Consider the following 19,604-nt stretch of genomic DNA (forward strand, 5'->3'; position numbering starts at 1 on the left):
TATATAATATATACTATATAATCTATATAGTATCTATTTATATTATATACTGTAGTATATAATATATAATATTAAAATATATAATATAGTATATAATATATACTATAAATATACTATAATAGTATATATAGTGTGTATATAGCGTATAGTATATACAGCATATATTATATATTATGTACTATTATATATATAATATCCCATATATATTAATATATGGGATATTGAGAACAGTCATTTCTGACACTGCAGGGAGGTTACCTGTGCTATTGCACATGTTTTTACATTCTTCAGCATACCTGCAGCTGACCTGGATGAGGAGGTAACTGATAATCTAGGTATGCCAGTAAAACAAAATTGTTTAACATAATCGGAAGCAGCTCTATGAAGTCCCATGGAGAGTATTTTTAATACCTGGAAATCTTAGAAGCATTGGGTGATTAAAATGATGCATCAAAAGCTCAGCATTTTTCTTCAGTCTCTGCTTTCAGCAGAGAAATAATAAAAAAGATGCCTGATGTTCTGTTAGCTGTAAACAAATGTCAGACTGAGAATGTGGACATTTATAGCAGGTGAGCAATATATTCATCCCATTCTTACAATTTTTGCTAGGTTTAACACTGATCCTCAGAGGTAGGGTGCTGTGTTAAACAAGGTCTCTATAAGAACACTTTTACAGTAAGTATGTATTACTGATGTATTTACTGGCAGACAAGTAAATGAGTTTTAGGGACCCCCAAAGCTTTTAAACAAGAATAACAGCCCCCCTTTGCACTGTCCCCTTCCTCAGCAGTAGCTGTCAGCGTGGCTTGCAAACCGTAACTGATCACTGCCTCGCAGGACCCTGCAGAATTGTCAAGTTTGGGAACTTTTCCAGCCAGGCTGGGTAGCCTAAAGCATTTGTGACATTTATTCCAAGGATCAGGGAATGAGAGAAAACTCTAGATGAGCAGGGAAGACCCTAGCACAGAAAAATCTGTAGGAAAAATGGACACTTAATTTTCTAGCTAATTAAAAAGCAAAAGCAATTAAATACTAGTGCTTTGGGGCGGGGGGGGGGGACTTCTGAAAACCTGAGAATATGAATAGAGACCAGAATCCTTTATCAGACTTTCTAATGACTTTGCTTTGTGTAAACTATTTCTACAGCATATCCAAAATCATTTATTTCTAAACAGGTATTTCAGCATATTCAACATAGCTTCTCTGACTTCCCTTGTTCCTATGCTTTATTTAAAATGTTTGTTTTCAGCAAGCATCCAAACTATTTTTTAACTACACAGGTGAATTTCTGAGCTGTGAGGCTGTATTAACTCTTTCCAGCTGAGTGATAACAACAGACGGTTACAAAGTTTTGCTGTAGACTTTGGATCGTTTTTAAAACCTGGTCAAAAATATCATATTAAAGCCATTCAGGCTTCTGCTTCCAAGGCAGTAATACTGGTGAGCGATACTGATTTATGGCAAGTCAGCTGGCCATTCTGTAAATCATCCCTGCCCTGATTTATGCTACAGGTCTTCTAGTTGAGCTTTATGTTTGATGAGTTTCTTCTATGCAGGCTAAATCTGGACTGCTAATGGTCTCCGTAAATCCATGCCCAAACTTCCACTGCCATTTTGCAAGCGGTCAGTGCTTCTCTAGATTACCACGGCTCTGCAGGAGCCAGGATTTGTTAAATAGAAGTTGGGGGTTTCCAGTTCCAACTGTGTTTGGCATTTGGACCAAGTCAGCTGTGAGGGTTTTTAGGGATGGAAAGCTCCTCCATTAGACAGGATTTTGTTAGACTAGGCAGGGTGTTGTGTGTTTGCTGTGAGGGACAATGAGAACAGTGCAGCAGTGAGCTATAGAAAGCACAACAGATTCTCCTGTGTGGAAATTCTTACCTCAGATCTGGCAGCTGGAGCAGGGCTTTAATCACCTCCTTGATTTGTGCCATAGCTCCATCCTGAACTGCTGGCTCTTCACAAAGATCCTGCTAAAGTGAAAAAAGAAGGAGACGATCAGGAAAAGAAAAACAATACGTAATTCTCAGCAGAATTATATAGGCATTTTTGAGTCAGTTAAGACTGGTTGTGCTTTCTTATGCTTTTGCTTTCTTATCATTACCCAGTTACTCACACAAGCAAAGATTCTTTCATTTCATTCTTGCACTCCAATTGTTCTTTTTCTTTTCCCAGGTTATTTTCAGAGGGGAGAAGGGGAAAGGAAGAACTGGGGACATTGGACTTGATGATGTGATCTTGAGGCGAGGACGCTGCTCTGAAGAACATTAGCAAAGACGGGGGACTAGCACAGTCATCTCCTCTAGCCCTTCTCCTACTATTCCTACCGAGCTTTGAAACAGAGCTGCAAGAAAAAGAAGAACCAGTTGGAGAGTGACAACTTCTTAGTGGTCTGCTAAGTGCAATCTCACTGAAACTTCCCTTAAAAACATGAAGAGCACCTCCCCAGGTTCAGGAGCTCCAAACTCCACGCTGGTTGCTTCTATTAAGCCTTACCCCTAAATCATATTTTGTATGTAATAACTTTATCCTCTCTTAAGCCTAATGAGCGCTCACACAAAGAGCACTTGTGAAAAAGGGAGAAATAATTACAAATGGCGTGAAAAGAAATCTCCGGCTCAGAAAGTTAACAGATACTCGTTATGTTGCCATAGTGCTACTCTTCTATTAATTAGAGTTGACAGACGGTGGGATTGAGCTAGCTGCAGAGCCAGCTCAGCCTGGCTGAAGCCTGGACTTGACCTTTGGCGTGCTGCCATTGACCTTCGAGGAGGGGTTGTTTCATATTAGACAGCATTTACGTGGGTGTTGCATCTGTATTAAAGAGCAGTTACATAGAGTAGGCTCTGCATCCTGTAATATTGCTACTGCTGCGGTTTGTGTATATGTGTATGGTTATGAACATATTTATGTTTTGAATACTTACAGACTCCAGTTGCGAGGTAGTTGGCAGCTGTGCTTTCCTGTTACACGAGGCAGGAGTTCAGCACATGGCGTGATCCTACTGGGCCTGCCAACAGATACGTTACCAAAGTCAGTTAATGGTGCTCATTGAGAAATGCTGGTACAGTTCTTTGCGTTGTAATACGGTGAAGGCAAAAGACCAAATCCTAACCTGACGTAAACTGGCATCTGATCATGCTGTCCAGGTTTGCTTTTAGCTCAGGAGCCAGCCCTAACGGGCTCTCAGTCCTGCAAGAAACTCCTGGTTGAGCTGAAGATCGCGCAGCCAGGAGAAGGCAACTTGCACCTTGTGTGACTGAGCCCTCTGCAATGCTGAGGGCCTTCCCCTTCCCAGGCCTGGCACGAGCCCATGCCTAAACAAAAAAGGGCAGCTGCCTTATGGCCGTGCAAGCAATTCAGACCGTGAAATGCCTTGAGCCACCCTTGTCAAATGTCCATATTCCATCCAACTGTTCTGTATATAATAAGCATTTTACTGTTTAGAACTAGACCAAATATTAGCTCTAGCTGGCACTAAATGTTTATCAGAACTTTGGACTCATTTTTTACTTACGTATCATGCATGTGGTCTGCAGTTTCCCAGGGAATTGTTCGAATTGGTTTGGGATTTTTGGACGAGGAACGTCGTCATCATTGCCGTTAGTAAGTCAAAATTTGACAAAGTATTAGTAACATTTCAGAAAATGACAAAAGACAGATAAAGTGTTATTAGTGGCACAGTCTTAAAGCTTCAAAAATGTATACATAGAAGAAATAGGTATTGGCTCGTTTAAATACATAAAATGTAAAACAAACGTCAGCTTTGTGTCATTTTATAAAAATACCATTAAAAAGAAAAAAAATTAAACCTTGCAGACAGTCCACAGACATGAGAGGCCATGTTCTGAGTGCCTGGTTCTGACACAATACCTTCCTGAGGATACTTTTCCAATTTGTCCCCTAGCACTGTATGTAGAAGAGAAGTTTATTTCACCAAACAGATACTCTCCTGCAAAAGTGTGTCAGCAAAAATCTTGAAATGGAAAAACAATGACTTTGTAAAAATTCTTTAACCTATTTTGCTTTGGATATGATCATGATCTTTTTTCTCTTATGTTATTTTACAATCTGTCAGAAATATTTGTGAATAGTTGAAATGCCTTGTCTTTATTTTAAAGTAATCAGTAAAGGAGGCTGTTACTTACTACTAATTGGAATATCTTGTTTTCATTTCTGGATCAGAAGTCTCATTTTTAGTGCAATGAAATGAACCAAAACATGACAATTCAACAACAATGAGGTAGCTAATTACTTAACTATTACCAAATTTAAAATTAAAAGTGCATTTCACTATAATATGGTAAGAGCTGTATATATATATTATTCAAAAGGAAGTATATGTATATTATTTGAAGCAAAGTGTGACAATTTTCAAAACAGCTTTTAGAACAGTTTCATGGGTAAATTAAGAGTTTGAGATATAAAATGTCCTTTTTAGAAGAAAACCCAGAAACCACAGCACACTACTGAGCCTGCACAAATTGTATTCTGTGACATTTACCATAATTAACGCATTTTGATCTGCTTCATATGCAGTGGAAGAAGAAAGGTCTTATATGACCATGGCTCTCTTAGAGTGAGACTCCTTGGTTAAAACTAAAACCTTCTAAGTACAACAAAGTGGGTTTTTGCCCCTTTACAAACAGGCCGTAGAAGCCAGAATCTCACTGAATACAGATGGTGAGCAGAAATAAGTACTCAGATGGCAACAGGAGGATTTGGAGTTTCTGACTGCCCTTCATCTGCACAATCAGACAGGTGACAAACCCCGTAAAGCCCTGTAACCACCGATGGTGGGCACTGGGATGGCCTCTGGGAGCCTGGCTCTGTGCTAGCTATCACGGCTGTCGGTCACTCACCTCTGGAGCTGGTTGTGCAGTGACACTGTGTCTGCGTGCGTCCCCTCCTCTCTTCCATGTTCACGTGGTGTTTCCAAGGAGGTGAGGCTGGTTGGTGGGGCTGGTGCGATGCTCCTCTGCTAGCTCCTGCTGGACATCTCAGCCAGGATGGAGCCGATGCTGCCATTTTCACGCGAGCCTCAAGAAAGATCAAAACGTGGCCTAAGGGCTTCCTATGCGGTGATTTATAATTCTGGTTAGAGCATAGTAAATAGATTACTAACTGTGCCAAAAAAACGCCTGCTTAAACACTTAGGCAAGTGGAGAAATTGCACTAAACGCACATGAAACCAGTTATCAAATGTATTGTACAGCTTTTTACCAACTTACAATTTTATGTGTTAAAAAGACATGCTAATCTTCCCCCAGTATTAAAAAATAAAGATTATTCTTAAATTACAGATACCAGTGACAGTGTGCATTTTCTGATACTCAAGTAAGTACAATGGACAGGACAGATCCCAAATTTTGGTTCCTGTTTCTATGCTGTACTGTCACCTCATGTCTCATAAAAGCCATGTCATTAACTCACTACTGCGTGCTTTCAATAAACCCCATTCCTTCTGGTGTTAAGCCTCCCTAGGTTTCCCTCATAAATCGTCCTAGAGGTGGAGGTTGAAGCATTGTTTTTCTCATAGTTTGAAAATGCAACAATCACCTTAATAAGATTTCACCCAACTCAGCTTAGCCATGAGAAGCCGACCCTGAGCAGAAGACTGCTTGTGCCAGCAGTCTCCATCCTCCTCCTCTGTCCTCAAAGAGGAAAATACATTTTTAGAAATGGATTTTAGAAAGCTGGAGTCATTAATTGTCTGCTGAGGTTAACTTCTATGCAATTTTAACTTCTAAATTAAGTTCTATGCAATTTTTTCTACTTTCATTTATATACACGTGTAAAATTAATTATACATAAACTAACAACTAGTAAATCTATATAATGGCATATATGTGTATAGTAGATGTAAAAAGTAGTAAATATATATATTTATATGCATCTATCTGAAACACAAAATGATTGAAGTTTTCCTGGTAGTTAAAACCCACTTGCTTACCTGCTGCTTTATCCTGACATCCTGTAGTCGCCTAGGGTTTGAGGACTTCCACACCAATTAAAGAGGACTGAGCTGAGCACCATGCACGGGAGTGAACCTGCAGAGCTGGGAAGAAGTGCTAATTTTAGTGGCAGGCTCTGGTGGTGATTTAGAAGAGCACCAGACTGTTTCCCTTAGGTTCCCATTCTTTTCCCAAGAAATTTCCAATTTAGCTCCGGAGAGTCAGATGGGATATCACACTTACACATGCTTGATAGACATGGATCGTGTAGCTCTAGCCCTCATTTTCTTAAAAAACACATCAAGCAATGAAGCAAAGCAGGCCTGAATTTTCTGGTGAGAAATAATTCCCTGTTCCATACGCAAGGCACTCTCCCCATCGTTACTTCTCCTCATGTTGCTTCCCTGTGTGTGTTAAGAATCAATCAGTTCTTTCTTTACTCTTAGCAATATTTAACCTCCTGTAGTACACGGGCAGGTTTTTGTCCCTTCCCTGTTTTAATCCAGCCACTACCAGTTCCCCAAGACCCAGGAACAGGTTTCCATTGCTATCAAACCGCTCTTCCACAGGTCCCTTCTGCAGACACCATGGTTGGAGAGCAGAAGGGCCATTGCTAAGGCATCCCCACGCAGGCTGTACCAGGAGCATTCTGTGTAAAGGCACACACTGCGTGCCTGTTGCACCCCACAGGCTGAGGCTGAGAAAGCACGCCAGGTATTTGCCCGGCACCCAGAGTAAGGATGCCCCTTTCTGTGTGATACAGCCAAATCCCGCCTTTCTCTGGCACTTCCCCAGGGACTTCTGTTACCCTGCTGTCTGCTGGCCTTTTACCTTCTGCTCAAGCCAGGAAGCCGTCACCTTCTTCTCCTGAGTCTTTCCTCACGGTGCATTTCAGTAGCCCGGTGCCTCATTTCAGACTTCCATCCAGGATCCTTTCGATTCAGTGCACGTTTGGCAAACACCTGGCACAGCAAGGTGCAGCGTGTGCTCTGAGAGATGGATTTTACTGCGTTTCCTTGCAGCACCGGTACCAGAGTTTGGGGTTGCCACTTCCAGGGGATCTGAGGGAGACCAAGGTTGCTCTGACACCACTGGTGCCCCAGCAAAGGGGGGACCATGTCACCTCTCCCCTTGCCTTTTGCCCCTGCCCTCCTTTAGGTCAAAAAGCCAAAGAAATGGATCCACCAGATTTCCCCCCCATCTTGGGATGGTCCAAGGCAGAATCTCCCCATGTATGATGCAGCATTACTGTGGCAAGCATCAACTCTGGTACAGTGGTACCATGGCTTCTTACTGCAAACAATATTAAAAAAAAGAAGTGCACCTTTTAAAGAAAACCAATTTTGAAACAGCTTGCTGTGGTTTAACCTGGCAGGCAGCAAAAGGAGCTGAGCAGCCCTTGGCTCTAGGTGGGTGCTGCTCTGCAACAACCGACACCTCAGTGTGTTGTCAGCATTGTTCTCATCCCCAATCCAAAGCACGGACACGTACCAGCTACTAGGAAGAAAATTAAATCTATCCCAGCCAAAACCAGGACACGGAAAAAGGACTGGATGTGTACCTTAAGCAGCGTCCATCTGTCTTCTCTACACATGTGGTAGTGTTGAGCTTTCACAGACACTGTAGAGCCTCTAGTGGCACAGCCACAAAACATTCCTCTTGGTTTAAGAAAGATTCTTTCAAAGTGGCTCAGTTTGTACTAGTATCACTGAGCATAAATCAAGTCTTCACAAATCCTTCAAAGGCCACCACTTTCTCAGCCCATTCACATGCCTGGCTACAGCCCTCGGGTCTCACCTGGTGACACCACCGGGCAGAGCTGCACCATCCACCCCTGAAAGGCTTTCTCCTCATGTCCTTTGTCTGGGGTTGCCGTGCTGCAGCTCCGCAGAGGCTCCACCAAGCACAGAAAGGCTGCTGGTTTCACGTGTGGTTTTATGACTCTGCTCCCTGATGAGCACAGTCATACACACGCAGCACAAGTGCTCAGGGAAGAAGATCAGCAGACAAAAGAACACCCTGAAACACGATCAGTCACAGAGCAAAGGCAACATCCAAACTTAAAATTAAGAAAATGTTGGCCAACTTAACAAGTCTCTTGACTATTACTTCGCTCCAGCAAATGTTGGAACTTACTCACTGGATGTTAATATCAGTGACTGAGGATGCCAAGCACAAGTAAACTTTTCTCCTTTTCCCAGGCTTTTCCATCCAGATAACAACACGAGGGGTGGCACCGTGACACACCGGGCTCGGCAACGCTTCCATGCCCAGCTGGGATGCTCTCCCTGCAATACCAAACACGCATGATCCACGTTCCCATCGAGGGATCCTTCCAGTCATTGCACTTTGGAGTGTATAAACAGTGCTCTACGACACAAAAACCGCTCGCTGGTATTAAAACCAACGATTCTATGGCGTGCAACAATTTACATAGAAACCAGACACCTTTACGGCACAGTTAGAGGTGTCATTAAACCGTGAGCAATTCGGTCACCCTCCTGTCATATGCCACCAGTTTTATCCCGGTTATAAAAAAAGCTATTTTAATTGGCTGAACTCCATTACCGAAGGCTGATTACTAAAGCTGAGTGACGTTTAATTACCCACAAGGTACATTAGGCAGTTTTGTGGGGTGTTACACGACCTCAGCATTCTGGCAGCTCAGCTGTGTATTAGCAAGCAGCCCTGGCACACGCATGGGCTCACTGTGAAGCTTGCTGTGAGCTACTCTGCCAGCTTTTATGGGAGTAATTTGTTTCCCAAATGAAGATGTGCAAGTGGGGCTCGAAAAAAAAACATTTCATTAATACAAAAAGCAGGCAGAGAAAGTACATGGTACATCAAGGGATGCCTTCAGCATCACATGGCCTTTGATCACCTAAATAGGCAGTTAGAGGGCTAGGCAAAAATTTGTAAGGGTTAAATACAGCACAGCCCCTGTCGAACTGGCCTCGTGTCTCAGTGACGGGGCGGCAGTTCCCGTAGGGGATGCACGTGGACGGCACAAACTGGCTGTTGGAAGGAGTCTGTGCACCTCTCCACACCTTTATTTATTATTGCTGAAAATCAGGAAAGTAAACTCACCCATGTGGGAGAGAAGAGAAGCGGGGAAATGCTTACACCGTGCACCCAGAAGGAGCTGAGCCCCATTTACTTGGCCAGGACCCTGCTGCCAATGGCTTCTGCAGAGCAGGATGAGGTCCTTCCTTCACACCCTGCAGAACACCTTGCTCGTGGTTACAGTGAGTCCTCTCAGCTGTTCAGAGAAACTCATCTGCCCTCCTGTCCTGGTGGAACGGCTCAGCAGGGCGTCTAGAAGGCTGCAGGGCAGAAAGCAGAGAAAACCTAAAACATTCAAAAGAACTTGGGTAGCTCTGAGACAAACACGTAGATCAGATACTGATGAAATCACCACGCTGCCGGAGCTGTTTATATGCGGTTTATCTCAGTTGCTAGTTAATTTTTAACAGACGTTGCTCCTCTCCCGTGCCAAGCAGTTCGGAAACTCACTGCAGAAGATCCACATGTGCTCTGGTAACAAATATCCGAGAGCGTTTCAAAGCAGATGTAGTAAATGGAGCTCTTAGTGTAGGAACTGTTGTTTGTCCTATTTCTCCTGCACCTGAAAATGAACAAACTGTTTTTTGCTCACATAAAAGAAATTAAATGCAACAGGCAATGTCCCTCCCTCCTCCACTGTGTCCTGCTTTGTGCTACTGATTTTCTATTTTTTTTTTTCACCTTGGTAAGACATGGCATTACCAACTACTCAGAGCTCTCTGCAAGGCTCCAAAGCGGTTTCTTCACTGAGACAACCTTTACCAATGCTCAAAGTCTTTCACGATGTGCACTTGCACCAACCCTACACCAGGCAACATCAGGATGAGACCAGGAGGGTGCCCCTGGAGCATTTCAGCAGCTTTGCTACAGAGCCTCCAGCCCAGCCCACACTGACACCAACTTAGGCAAAGCTCCTGGACAGACCTACCAGTAACTGTACCAGCCTCACTGTAGGTACCTGAAACACCTTTTTTTGATGAAAAACAGGCTATCAAAGCCTTTACCCTCAGCTGCATACTTTAAAGTTTAGGCCCCCGTCTACCAGGAAGATTCAAGTTAGGTATAAAGCACTGCACCTGGCAGTGTTTGCCAGATCCTGCCCAAACAATAATAAAGTTTCTTTGCCTCAGGACCTGCTGAACCCAAAGACTGTTTTCTCTGGCACGAGAGGCCAATTTACTCCTCGAGATAAATATTAAGCAATGAGGAATTTTTTGACTTTAGGAACTACGAAGTTGAACTTTTTCCTGCAGCCACAGTCACGCCCCTCGTGCCTCCAACGCTGAGCTATTTTAAATAAAAAATAATTCCTGTGGTATTTTCCTAATAGCCATAAAGCAGCAGGGCATTCTGTCAGACACACGTCGCTATTATTACTCCTCCTGACTACTTCCAAATTCAGAAAGATTAGCCAGCTGTCAAAAGAAGATTAAAAAAAAGCAGGAGTGCTTCCCTCTGTAAGCCTTACTTCATCACTTGTTTTCCCTGGGCAGCAGCTCCGGCCTGGCAGGGAACCACCCTTCAGTTCTTGCCTTGAGGCTCCGTCACATCTTGGAAATGTCCAAGCCCTGTGTGTTCGTGTGTCGCAACTCAGGCCTTCTGCATGCTAAAAAAAGAAAAGACAAGCAAACACAGCAAGACAAAGCACAAGTGAAGTACTGCTGCCCATCCGTGTAGTGATGACATTTTTTGTACCTGAAAAGACAACGTTAGTTACTTAGAATGAGCAAGGGGCACCAACATCAGCCACCCCAACAATCTTGCTGTTCCCTTCACCTGAGGAGATGGCAGACACCCTGGGCGTGGGACTTTGCTCCTAATTCTAAGGAAAGCCCCACGTCTTTATCAGCCTGGGGGCCTCCTGCTGCAGCGTGGTGTCCAGAGGCACAGACCAGCTCCCTGTTCCCTCTCCTCTGCCCTTGGTCCCTGGTTTAGAGTCCAGAGCAACAATTTTTCTAAGAATATGTAAAGATAAAGAAAGATGAAAATTAGGGCAAATACCTCCTTCCACTGACTTCGCCCCCTGAACCCTCATCAACTCCTCAGCAAGCAAGGTCAGACCCCATCTATTTTCTATTCATGAGCACAATTTATTTCTGCTTGCCCATGGTTTCTGCCTGGGGAGGGCACTCCCAAGCAATCAACCTTTCACACCCAGCTCCTGACCCCATTCCTTTTCTCCCCTCCTCTTATGCCTCCCAGCCTCCTGCCCATTTCCAGCTTTTTGCTGCCTGAGCCACGAGAAGAGGCAGTGGCATCGTGCCATTATGCAGAAGAAATTGCCTCCTGCCCTGGCTGCTACCTGCCAGAGCACGTCTGCAGCTGTCTGCCCTCCTGGAGCAAGGCCATGGGATGCACGAGCTTCAGAGCAGCCCCTCCTGGCTTTTGTTTGTATCTTGCCACGCTCCTCCTGTTACTGCAAGGGAGCCAAAAAGCCTCTTTTAACTCAAAACCTAACTTACCGACACAAAAACGAGCACAGCAACTGAAAATAGTGCAGTGCTCATCTGTATTTTGGAAAGTTAAGAGACCTCCTGCACGTTACTGCTCTTTTCCCTTCATGTGATGAGTCCATCTTCAAACTCTGACCTAAGAGATACAGTGAGAGCCATGGAAATCAGAACTTCACCCTCCCTCCTGGAGCTCAGCTACTGGCTTCAGAGACGGCAGGACTGAGCTTGGTGTTACTGCTGTGCTAGAAAACACATTCAGCTACTAGCAGAGTAAAGGTTTTAGTTCAAATGTCTCTCTGCTGGATTTTCACCAGTTGATGAATTCCAGCTTCATTCCTTTACTCAGAAGTTACATTTAGTCCTTACCTGTATTAGAATTACAAATTTTACTGTTTCTTCCACATCAGACTTAAGGTGAAGACAGGGTTGTAGAGCTCTCTAAAGCTCAGCATTAGTAATTGCTGCAGGAGGAAACAACAAACTAACAAAATTGTCCACAGCTTCAGGGTTCGGAGGGCATGAGGGAAGGACTACATTCAACAAAAAAGCCCAAAATTCCTAGAGAGAGAAGTAAACGTTTTTTTTTCCCTTGCGTCAATATTGCTTACAATATTTCCTATGATTTGTCTACCTTTCTAGACCCTTTATTTGTTCTCCTGGACATTGGGAACAAAACCCCAAATCATCTCTTGCCCCTCTGAGCAAGCTACAGTGAGGCACAGCAGGCGGCAAGCTGAACGTGCCTCTCTCTTGCACCTCTGTTTGTATGGAAAAAAACTCATAAAAATGACATAAATATATTCATGTATGCGAGGGCGAGGAGGGAAGGCTTGCCCTGGCAGCTAGCAGACACGGCAGGATGTGCAATTTCTTCTTCAGAGCAGCACGGTGCAGCCTTACCCATGCTCAAGGATTGCTGGAGGAGCGCTGCCCTAAGGAGCAACCTCCTCCTGCTGCACTTTCCCCCGTGCCACAGGTGCAGTCCCTGCTGCTCACACGGGAGTACTTCTCCTGACATTTGGCCAGAAATTTTGCATCAGCTAATTTGAAGCCCGTTCTCCTGGGAGAACACAACTTTGTATGGTTCAGGTCCCATCGTAATAGCCTGGCCAAATATAATTCCTGCAGCTCTTTCGATCTCCCCCGGTTAATCAAACATCTCGGTTCCCACGCCGTTTCAATGCCTCTCACACCCAGCAACCTCCAAATGTGAAATTTCCCAATTTCCCCTATTATTATACAGTTGCACAGTGCCATTTGGTATTAAAAAAAGTAACGTAAATCGTATCACGGCTGGTACTGTATAATTTAACAGAACGTCTCAGACTGCACGACGTCTAGCCAGGCAATGACTTCTTGCGTGACACTTCAGCAGTGTTTTGACAATGTGCCAAAGCCTGACAGTAGCCCTGGATTACTGCCTTTGAGCGCTGCCTCTAGGCTGCTCTTCTTGCACACTATTCATGGCTGTCCTATTGTTAGCACCAGCATGCTCTGAATGCCACACGCTGAGCTTTGGATCAGGGGGTGTTTCACAGTACCTTTGCAAGTGATGGCACACAGCAGAGGGAGAGGTGTCATCTGGCTAAAAAACTCACCTAAAAACAATGATGGAGGAAATCCCGTGCCACTATCATACACCAATTGCTTTTGAAAAGTTGATAGTGTCCAAATAGATGATGCTATAATAAACTCTTGTACCTTATTGATCCATGAGCTACCTTATACCAGCTGCTGTACAGACAGAGATTTCTATTCAGAGGGATCCCACTTGCTATGTCAGTTGCTTAAACAGACAAAAAACCCCACACTGTGTTTTCATCTCTTCTCAGGCTGTTTCAGCTGAACAGGCTCCTCCTCAAACAGCTGTGTTAGAAGCTACTTGAACCTTGCAACAACCTCCTAACAGTGGCAAAATACCCACATGAAATAACAGCAGAATATCCACACGAAACTTCTCTGACAAATTTAGCATAGACTGCTGACAACGCTTGTGGTAATGCTCTCTTCATTCATCATTATAAAATTGTTTGTCTCCAGAGTGGAAGTTTTATTTCAGGTCCTGCCAAGGCTAATAGGCAGGATAAATACTCTCCTCGCTCATGGCCTAGTGGGAGCTCTCTTAAGCACCTCGTGTTTGCTATGTGATACCTAGGAAAATGTGACAACCGACGTACCATATGCTAAATGTCAGTCTTCAGAATGAAAGCAGGATTTGACTTCAGCTGCTCACTGTTCTTACCCTCCTCTGATCCTGGAGAGGAGTGATCCTCTGTAAACCTGAGACACTTTGACTTGAGATACTAGAAAAAAGAAATCAGTATTAGAGGAGTTGTTGTCAGCAGTTTTAGATGTATATGTAATGTCACACCAACCTCCTCCAAGAAGGGTTAAGTGCCAGGAAATGAAAAGGAAGGGAGAGAGACAGAGAGAGAAGGAGAGGAAGATGAAGAGAAAGCTGAAAAAACCCCAAACCCTCCACTCCCAGAAAAACTTAACCACTTTTTTTTTTTAAGATCAATTTTCATAATGTTATCAATCAGAATACGTTCCCTAAGAATTATTTTTCACTTAAAAATGGATATATATTTAATAACAACAACAACAGTGTTTATCTTTGTTATCACTTTGCCAGGGAAACTCTGGGCCACTCCAAACGGATCTGTAAATTTTCATTGTGGTTGGCCTGAAATGAGTATCTGCCCTGATAAAGTGCAACAACGTATTTTGTGGAAATTTAACTACTGCACATTTTACTTGGCAAAAAGGTGGAATCTCCTAGCAGAAACTGCTTGTAATTCAGTAATCTCCATACTCCTGAAAAAGCCTTTGTTACTCAGGTAAGTTCATAATGAAAGAGAGCCCATAGAAATAATCTGTTAGAGAAGAAAATTAGTCTCTGAAGACACACATCAATGCAGGCATGAAAAGACGCTGTGAGTTTACCTCAGATGGACTGTATCTGTCGAGGTTTCTGTCAGTCTCTAGAGTTTCACCATCACTACATCTGGTCCAGCTACTGCTGCCTGCACTGCAGAGCTAGAACAGACTAATTATGTCTAGTAAACTCCGAATCCTGTCCTCAATGTGTCCAACAAACCTCTAGTTAGGGAAGAACTTGCCCGTTTTCATTTTCAGCTACAGTTCATGTTATTGAAACTTGACAGAGATGCTGACATCTAAATATGCTTCATATGCCTCTGAGCTCTGCCTGCTTTGCTGTGTTTCCTGAATACATTATGCCTGCAGTTTTTTCCCTGTGAATCACACACACACCATCCATGTCAAAATAAATTTAGCACCTATTAATTTCCATTCTTCTGCTCATGAAGTTATTCCACACCTCTAACAGACAAGGGCAATGCGCTGGCAGGGCATCAGGTTGCTAATCCAGTATCACAAAGGTGGTTACAGCATTTCCCCTTTGTGCTGTGTGCAGTCAGCACTCTTCTGACTGCAGGTTTCTGTTGAAATATAAAGCAGGTATATTCTCCTCGTCTTGAAAGAGCTCTTCCCTGAGTTCATGGACTTATGAACTCATTTCTTCCAATTTCAAGAGAGCTGCAGTTTTCCTTGTTCTGCTGTAATTGATGAAGTGTTTTTAACCCCAAGAACATTTCACAGGGAAGTGAAACCCTGCATAGAAAACATTTCATAAATGTTGAAAAGCTGTCGCCTTTGATAATTCCCTTTTCAAGAGAAAACTGCAAAACAAGCATACTTTAAAGGTGCAAAAGACAATTCTCAGGGAAACTAAATCCAAGGATCTGACACAGCAGCGGTACAGCTGGCTAGAGCTCCACTTTTTGACTATCCACTTAAAAATATAAAATAAAAGAAAAAAAACACAAGATGTTTTCTAGTGCGAAGTAACTCAGTCTCACAGGAAGGCTTTCCACTTGTACAAAACCATTGCATCCTGTCTCTCAGCCAAATTAAACTCAGCTTCACTTTAACTGTAACTGTGATTTACGATGCCTCCTTATTACAATCAGAGTGGGTGTATTTTTTGACGAGGAAGTACTGGCACAGCCACAGAGAAAATGCACTTATCATCACACTTCCACCCTGACACCTGATTAAAGCAAAAGCTGCATCAATTAGTCATCTTCTTGTTTGGGAAACCAGGTGGTCAGCACCAGCTCTCGAGCATCCAGGCATCATTTGACACCGCCACTGCTTGCCGTGAGAGGCTCTCTCTGCAGGGAGAGGCTCCTGATCTTGCCCAGTGCGTGAATGATACTTAACTTCTTCTGCAAGAGAGGCTCTTAATTTAATTAAAATATCTTAAAACAGACACAAGGCAAGAATAAAGACTGTCTGTCATTGTATACAGATTCCCACTGAGCCTTCCTCGAAGGAAAGTGCTCCAGGAGACCCTCTGATGTAGGCGATTCCCAGCCAGCAGCTCTGTGAGCATTACAGGGGTAGGTACTGGGTTTATATCGTCAGATATTTTAACACACAGGTAGATGCATAGTTCTGGATCCCCACAGAAACCACAGGATAATTTAATAATTAGCAGTACTCCAGTTCTCTGCCTACAAACCATGATACTTGCAGAGTACTAAGCAATGAGTAGACAGTGCTTATATTCTCCATTTCCTGAAGATAGCAGGTTACAGGTTTATCCCAGAAAAAAATAATGCATTGCATTTAGCACAACAGGATTCTCACAGCTCACACAAACATCAGTTCGGAGCACATGAGGAAACTTCAACATTGCTCTTTAATACCCAATCCTTTATATTTCATGCTCAGATAGCTCTGTCAAAACCCTGGTATCAAATGGCAAACTATTACACCTTCCCACTGACCTGCACTGTAATACACTCCCTGAAATGTATTCAAGAAACGTCATACATGTGTGTACCCAAAAGCTACAAAAATAATAACCCCAGGAAACAAAACAAAGAGATAACAATAGCAGAATCCACTGCAGGAGCAGCAGCTTATCAGAGCAATGACAGAAAATCAAGTCCTAACAAAGTACAGAAGTCACGCAGAACAAACACGACTGCTATCATTGTATTAAAAAAGCAGGAAAGAGACAAATCAAACACTGGAGCATGTAGTCAAGTTTCCTCCTACAGTTCAGTCCTGAAGTTTCTGGTGAAACCCAGTTATTTTCTACCAGCTTCAGAGACTCATCTCCTAGTGTTCATACAGGGGCAGATCAGATTCAGACAGTTTTCTGTCTGACAATGTTTTAGTTACCATTAATGCTAATAAGAGACACAGGGAATGAGATACATCCAGAAAAATCCCAGTCAGGAATGCTTCATTTCCTTTTTCTCCTAGGTCCAAATCTACACTACTGTGCTTGGCATAAGCATTTACCAAGAGGAGACAGTGACCAATTTGGTTCTCAGCTAAAAACATGTACTTATCTTCATTGAGGAAGACCATCAGATTCTCTCCAATGTTTCAGTAGCAGAATGAACGAACTCTTTTGGAAATACTGTAAACATTTTTGCAGCTATTCACTATCAAGCTTGCTGCACTAAAGACAGAAGATTTCCTGCACTCAGTTTTAACTGTAAATAAATTACCAAGCTTGATCGTAGGCCGAGAACCACATTTATATCCTCAGAGGTGGCAAAAGAAGAGAAGAGAGGAAATAACACGCATATTTGGAAAGAGAATTTGAGGCTCAGGTGAAAACTGGAGACCTGCACCTCCCACGTTCCTAGTTAGCACCTGGCTTTCAGCTCCACTGCTGCCAGAAAATACTGAAGTCTTGCTCAGGAGTTGGATGTGAGTCTCAGAGATGGTAAGGGAAACAGGAGGATATGAAAGCTGGATAAAACCAAGAACCCTAGGCCTGACACAAGAATAAAATGCTGCTATCTGTGATACACCTGGTAATAATAATTTATATGTATAAAAATAATAGCCAAATAATAAATGAAATAGTTGATGGTTGCAAAAATGGAGGCAAAGAAACTGGAAGAGAGACTATGCTACATCACATCAAATACATTGCTTATTCCTCAGGACATCCGTATGTAATGAGCGCGCTACGGTACACTCGTCACGTTAAACCACTGTCCACACAGGCATAAGTACGTACCTGATAATCTTTTCTTGTGCATGAAATGTTCTGCACGGGGTTTGCTGAATGGTTTCTGAGAATCCAAGCTGTTGGCTCACTGACTGTCCCTGAGGTTTCACAGAGAGGCCATACCTACCTGCGGGTCTCTGCAAAGCAAACATCAGCTTCAGCGAAGGCAGTAAACACAGGAATACCTCTTAAACAAATAATTACACTGGCGCAATACTGGGAGAACGGATGCATTCCAGACTTGCACTCAGTTGAGAGTTTCTGGATAACAAATTTGTTCAGCAACACTTGACATTAATCCCTTTGTTCTTGGTACATATTAAGTTGCTCCCATTTGTTTTCCACAGTTAACAGACTGTGGGGACCCGTCTATTATTACACTTATTTTTTTTAATGTTAGAGAACCTTCCATACTGACTGTATACTCTGAATGCCTACACAAACATTTTGCTGGACTTTGTAGGTCTCGGGTTTTCCCTTAGGCTTTCTTTCCCTTTGAATGGGTCTGAAGGTCAAACTCTTCCAGGAATACCCAACCATACCTCCCGCCAGCCCTGCCAATATTCTCCAGCCCTACTGATATCTTGAGAGGCCCATGGGGAGCCTGAAAATTCTGCATCTTTAGGATTAAGCTACAATAAACTACCCCCTTTAATTAAGCGTAATTTTGTATAATTAATCCATACAGAAAGCATTAATTTTCCTTGCTATCTCAGATTTCCCCTGAGAAAAGCTTTACAGTTCTGATGATGCCAACGTCTATCGCTATAAATCATCGTGCCTTAATAATGCAGCCTGCGAGTACAAAGAGCTTCCCACACACTCCTTCTAATCCAAACAGAAACGCTGCCATACACAGCATACGCACCAATCCCAGCCTTAAGCAAAAACAAATCCTGACACAAGACGCTCTGAACAGCCCATCTGTCAGCATCACTGAGGCTTTCTCCATTCACTGCTTCGGCGTTTCGCGCGTGTCAGCAATCCAGAAATCATCCGTACAAGCCAGCTCAACCGCAACCCCAGTGACTAGGCAGCCTCGTTTCCTAGACTTGTCCTGTTTGGAAAACCATTCCTCATGTTCCTACCTAATAAAATAAAGGCTGTCTTCCCCTTTCATTAAGTCTGTGCAGGATTTTGCCTGGCATGCTTAGAGCCATGCAACAGAGTGCGTGCAGAGATGCTCACCCTGAGCACCAGCTTTCTTAATGTACCTTGAGGGAAGAGGAGAAGTCCTCAACCATAGCAGCAACTTGGGGATTTACTTCATGAAGCGACATCTGCCCTCCCAGTTTTGCTGCTGTGTTGATAACTGTTGCACCAGAGGAGAAAGACAATTGAGAAATAAATCTAAAATAAAGAAAAAGTCATCTCAGGTCTTTAGCCCATGCCACGCACCAAACATTTGTGCATTTTTAGGTTGTCTTTACCCTGCAGTCAAAGCCGGACATGTGCACACAAGGCACAGTCAGAGGCTTTCACAGTTCCCATAAGCAATGTTCCCTCAGTAGCTGATCTTCATGAGACAAGAAATGGACAGACACCTCCAGAAAGATGTCTTCTTCAGATAAACAGAAATTAACTTTGGTCTGTGCTGAAACGCTTCTTTGTTCTTGCCTCTTGAGTCATGAGTTCTGGATAACCCTAAACCATTTTCCCACAAAGTAAGTCTGGTTTATTTCACACGGCCTGGCAGCATAACGATGTTACCATTCCCTGTAGCAATGTGTGCTCCAAAAAAGTATAGGAATTACTGCTGATCTGCTCAATATTCGCTCTTACTAGCTGCCATCCATGCAGGTGAGAGAATCTTTGAGCAGGACTGTGTGCACAAGGCTAGTTGTTTTAGAGGAGACTGCCATCCATGGCCGTGCTACTACATTGCAGGAGGAATTGTGTTAGGAAATGTACAGAAAGAGAGAATCTTTTTTACCACTACCTGGTTTGGCGAGGACACTGGCATTATCAGAGATCAGCAAGGTTCACATCCTTCAGTTCGGCCCGGAAATGGAGTTCCAGCATTGATGGGACAACCTGAAGAAATGCAGATCTGAAGTTTGGATTCTCCCT

At 43.3% G+C, this 19,604-nt stretch overlaps 1 protein-coding gene and 1 long non-coding RNA gene across 5 annotated transcripts in view; one reads left to right on the top strand and one right to left on the bottom strand.

The window, feature by feature from the left end:
* The window catches only part of NPNT (nephronectin), a 63,999-nt gene extending 59,845 nt beyond the window's left edge, over positions 1 to 4,154 (top strand). For all 4 annotated transcript variants that reach the window (XM_084517231.1, XM_084517232.1, XM_084517233.1 and 1 more), the window contains one exon: positions 2,176 to 4,154. In XM_084517231.1, coding sequence (XP_084373357.1) covers positions 2,176 to 2,271 — 96 coding nt within the window. In that variant the 3' untranslated portion in view covers positions 2,272 to 4,154. The remainder of the gene's footprint in view (positions 1 to 2,175) is intronic.
* Positions 219 to 14,055, bottom strand: LOC311435809. Its single transcript, XR_014692414.1, has 7 exons — positions 13,648 to 14,055; positions 10,486 to 10,623; positions 9,042 to 9,579; positions 6,786 to 8,242; positions 5,954 to 6,058; positions 2,117 to 5,074; positions 219 to 1,973 (listed from the first exon to the last, which is right to left on the bottom strand). It is a non-coding gene; the product is annotated as an uncharacterized lncRNA (long non-coding RNA).
* Between the last annotated feature and the right edge of the window lie 5,549 nt (positions 14,056 to 19,604).

Source organism: Aythya ferina, assembly GCF_964211825.1.
Source record: "Aythya ferina genome assembly, chromosome: 4".
Lineage (NCBI taxonomy): Eukaryota > Metazoa > Chordata > Aves > Anseriformes > Anatidae > Aythya > Aythya ferina.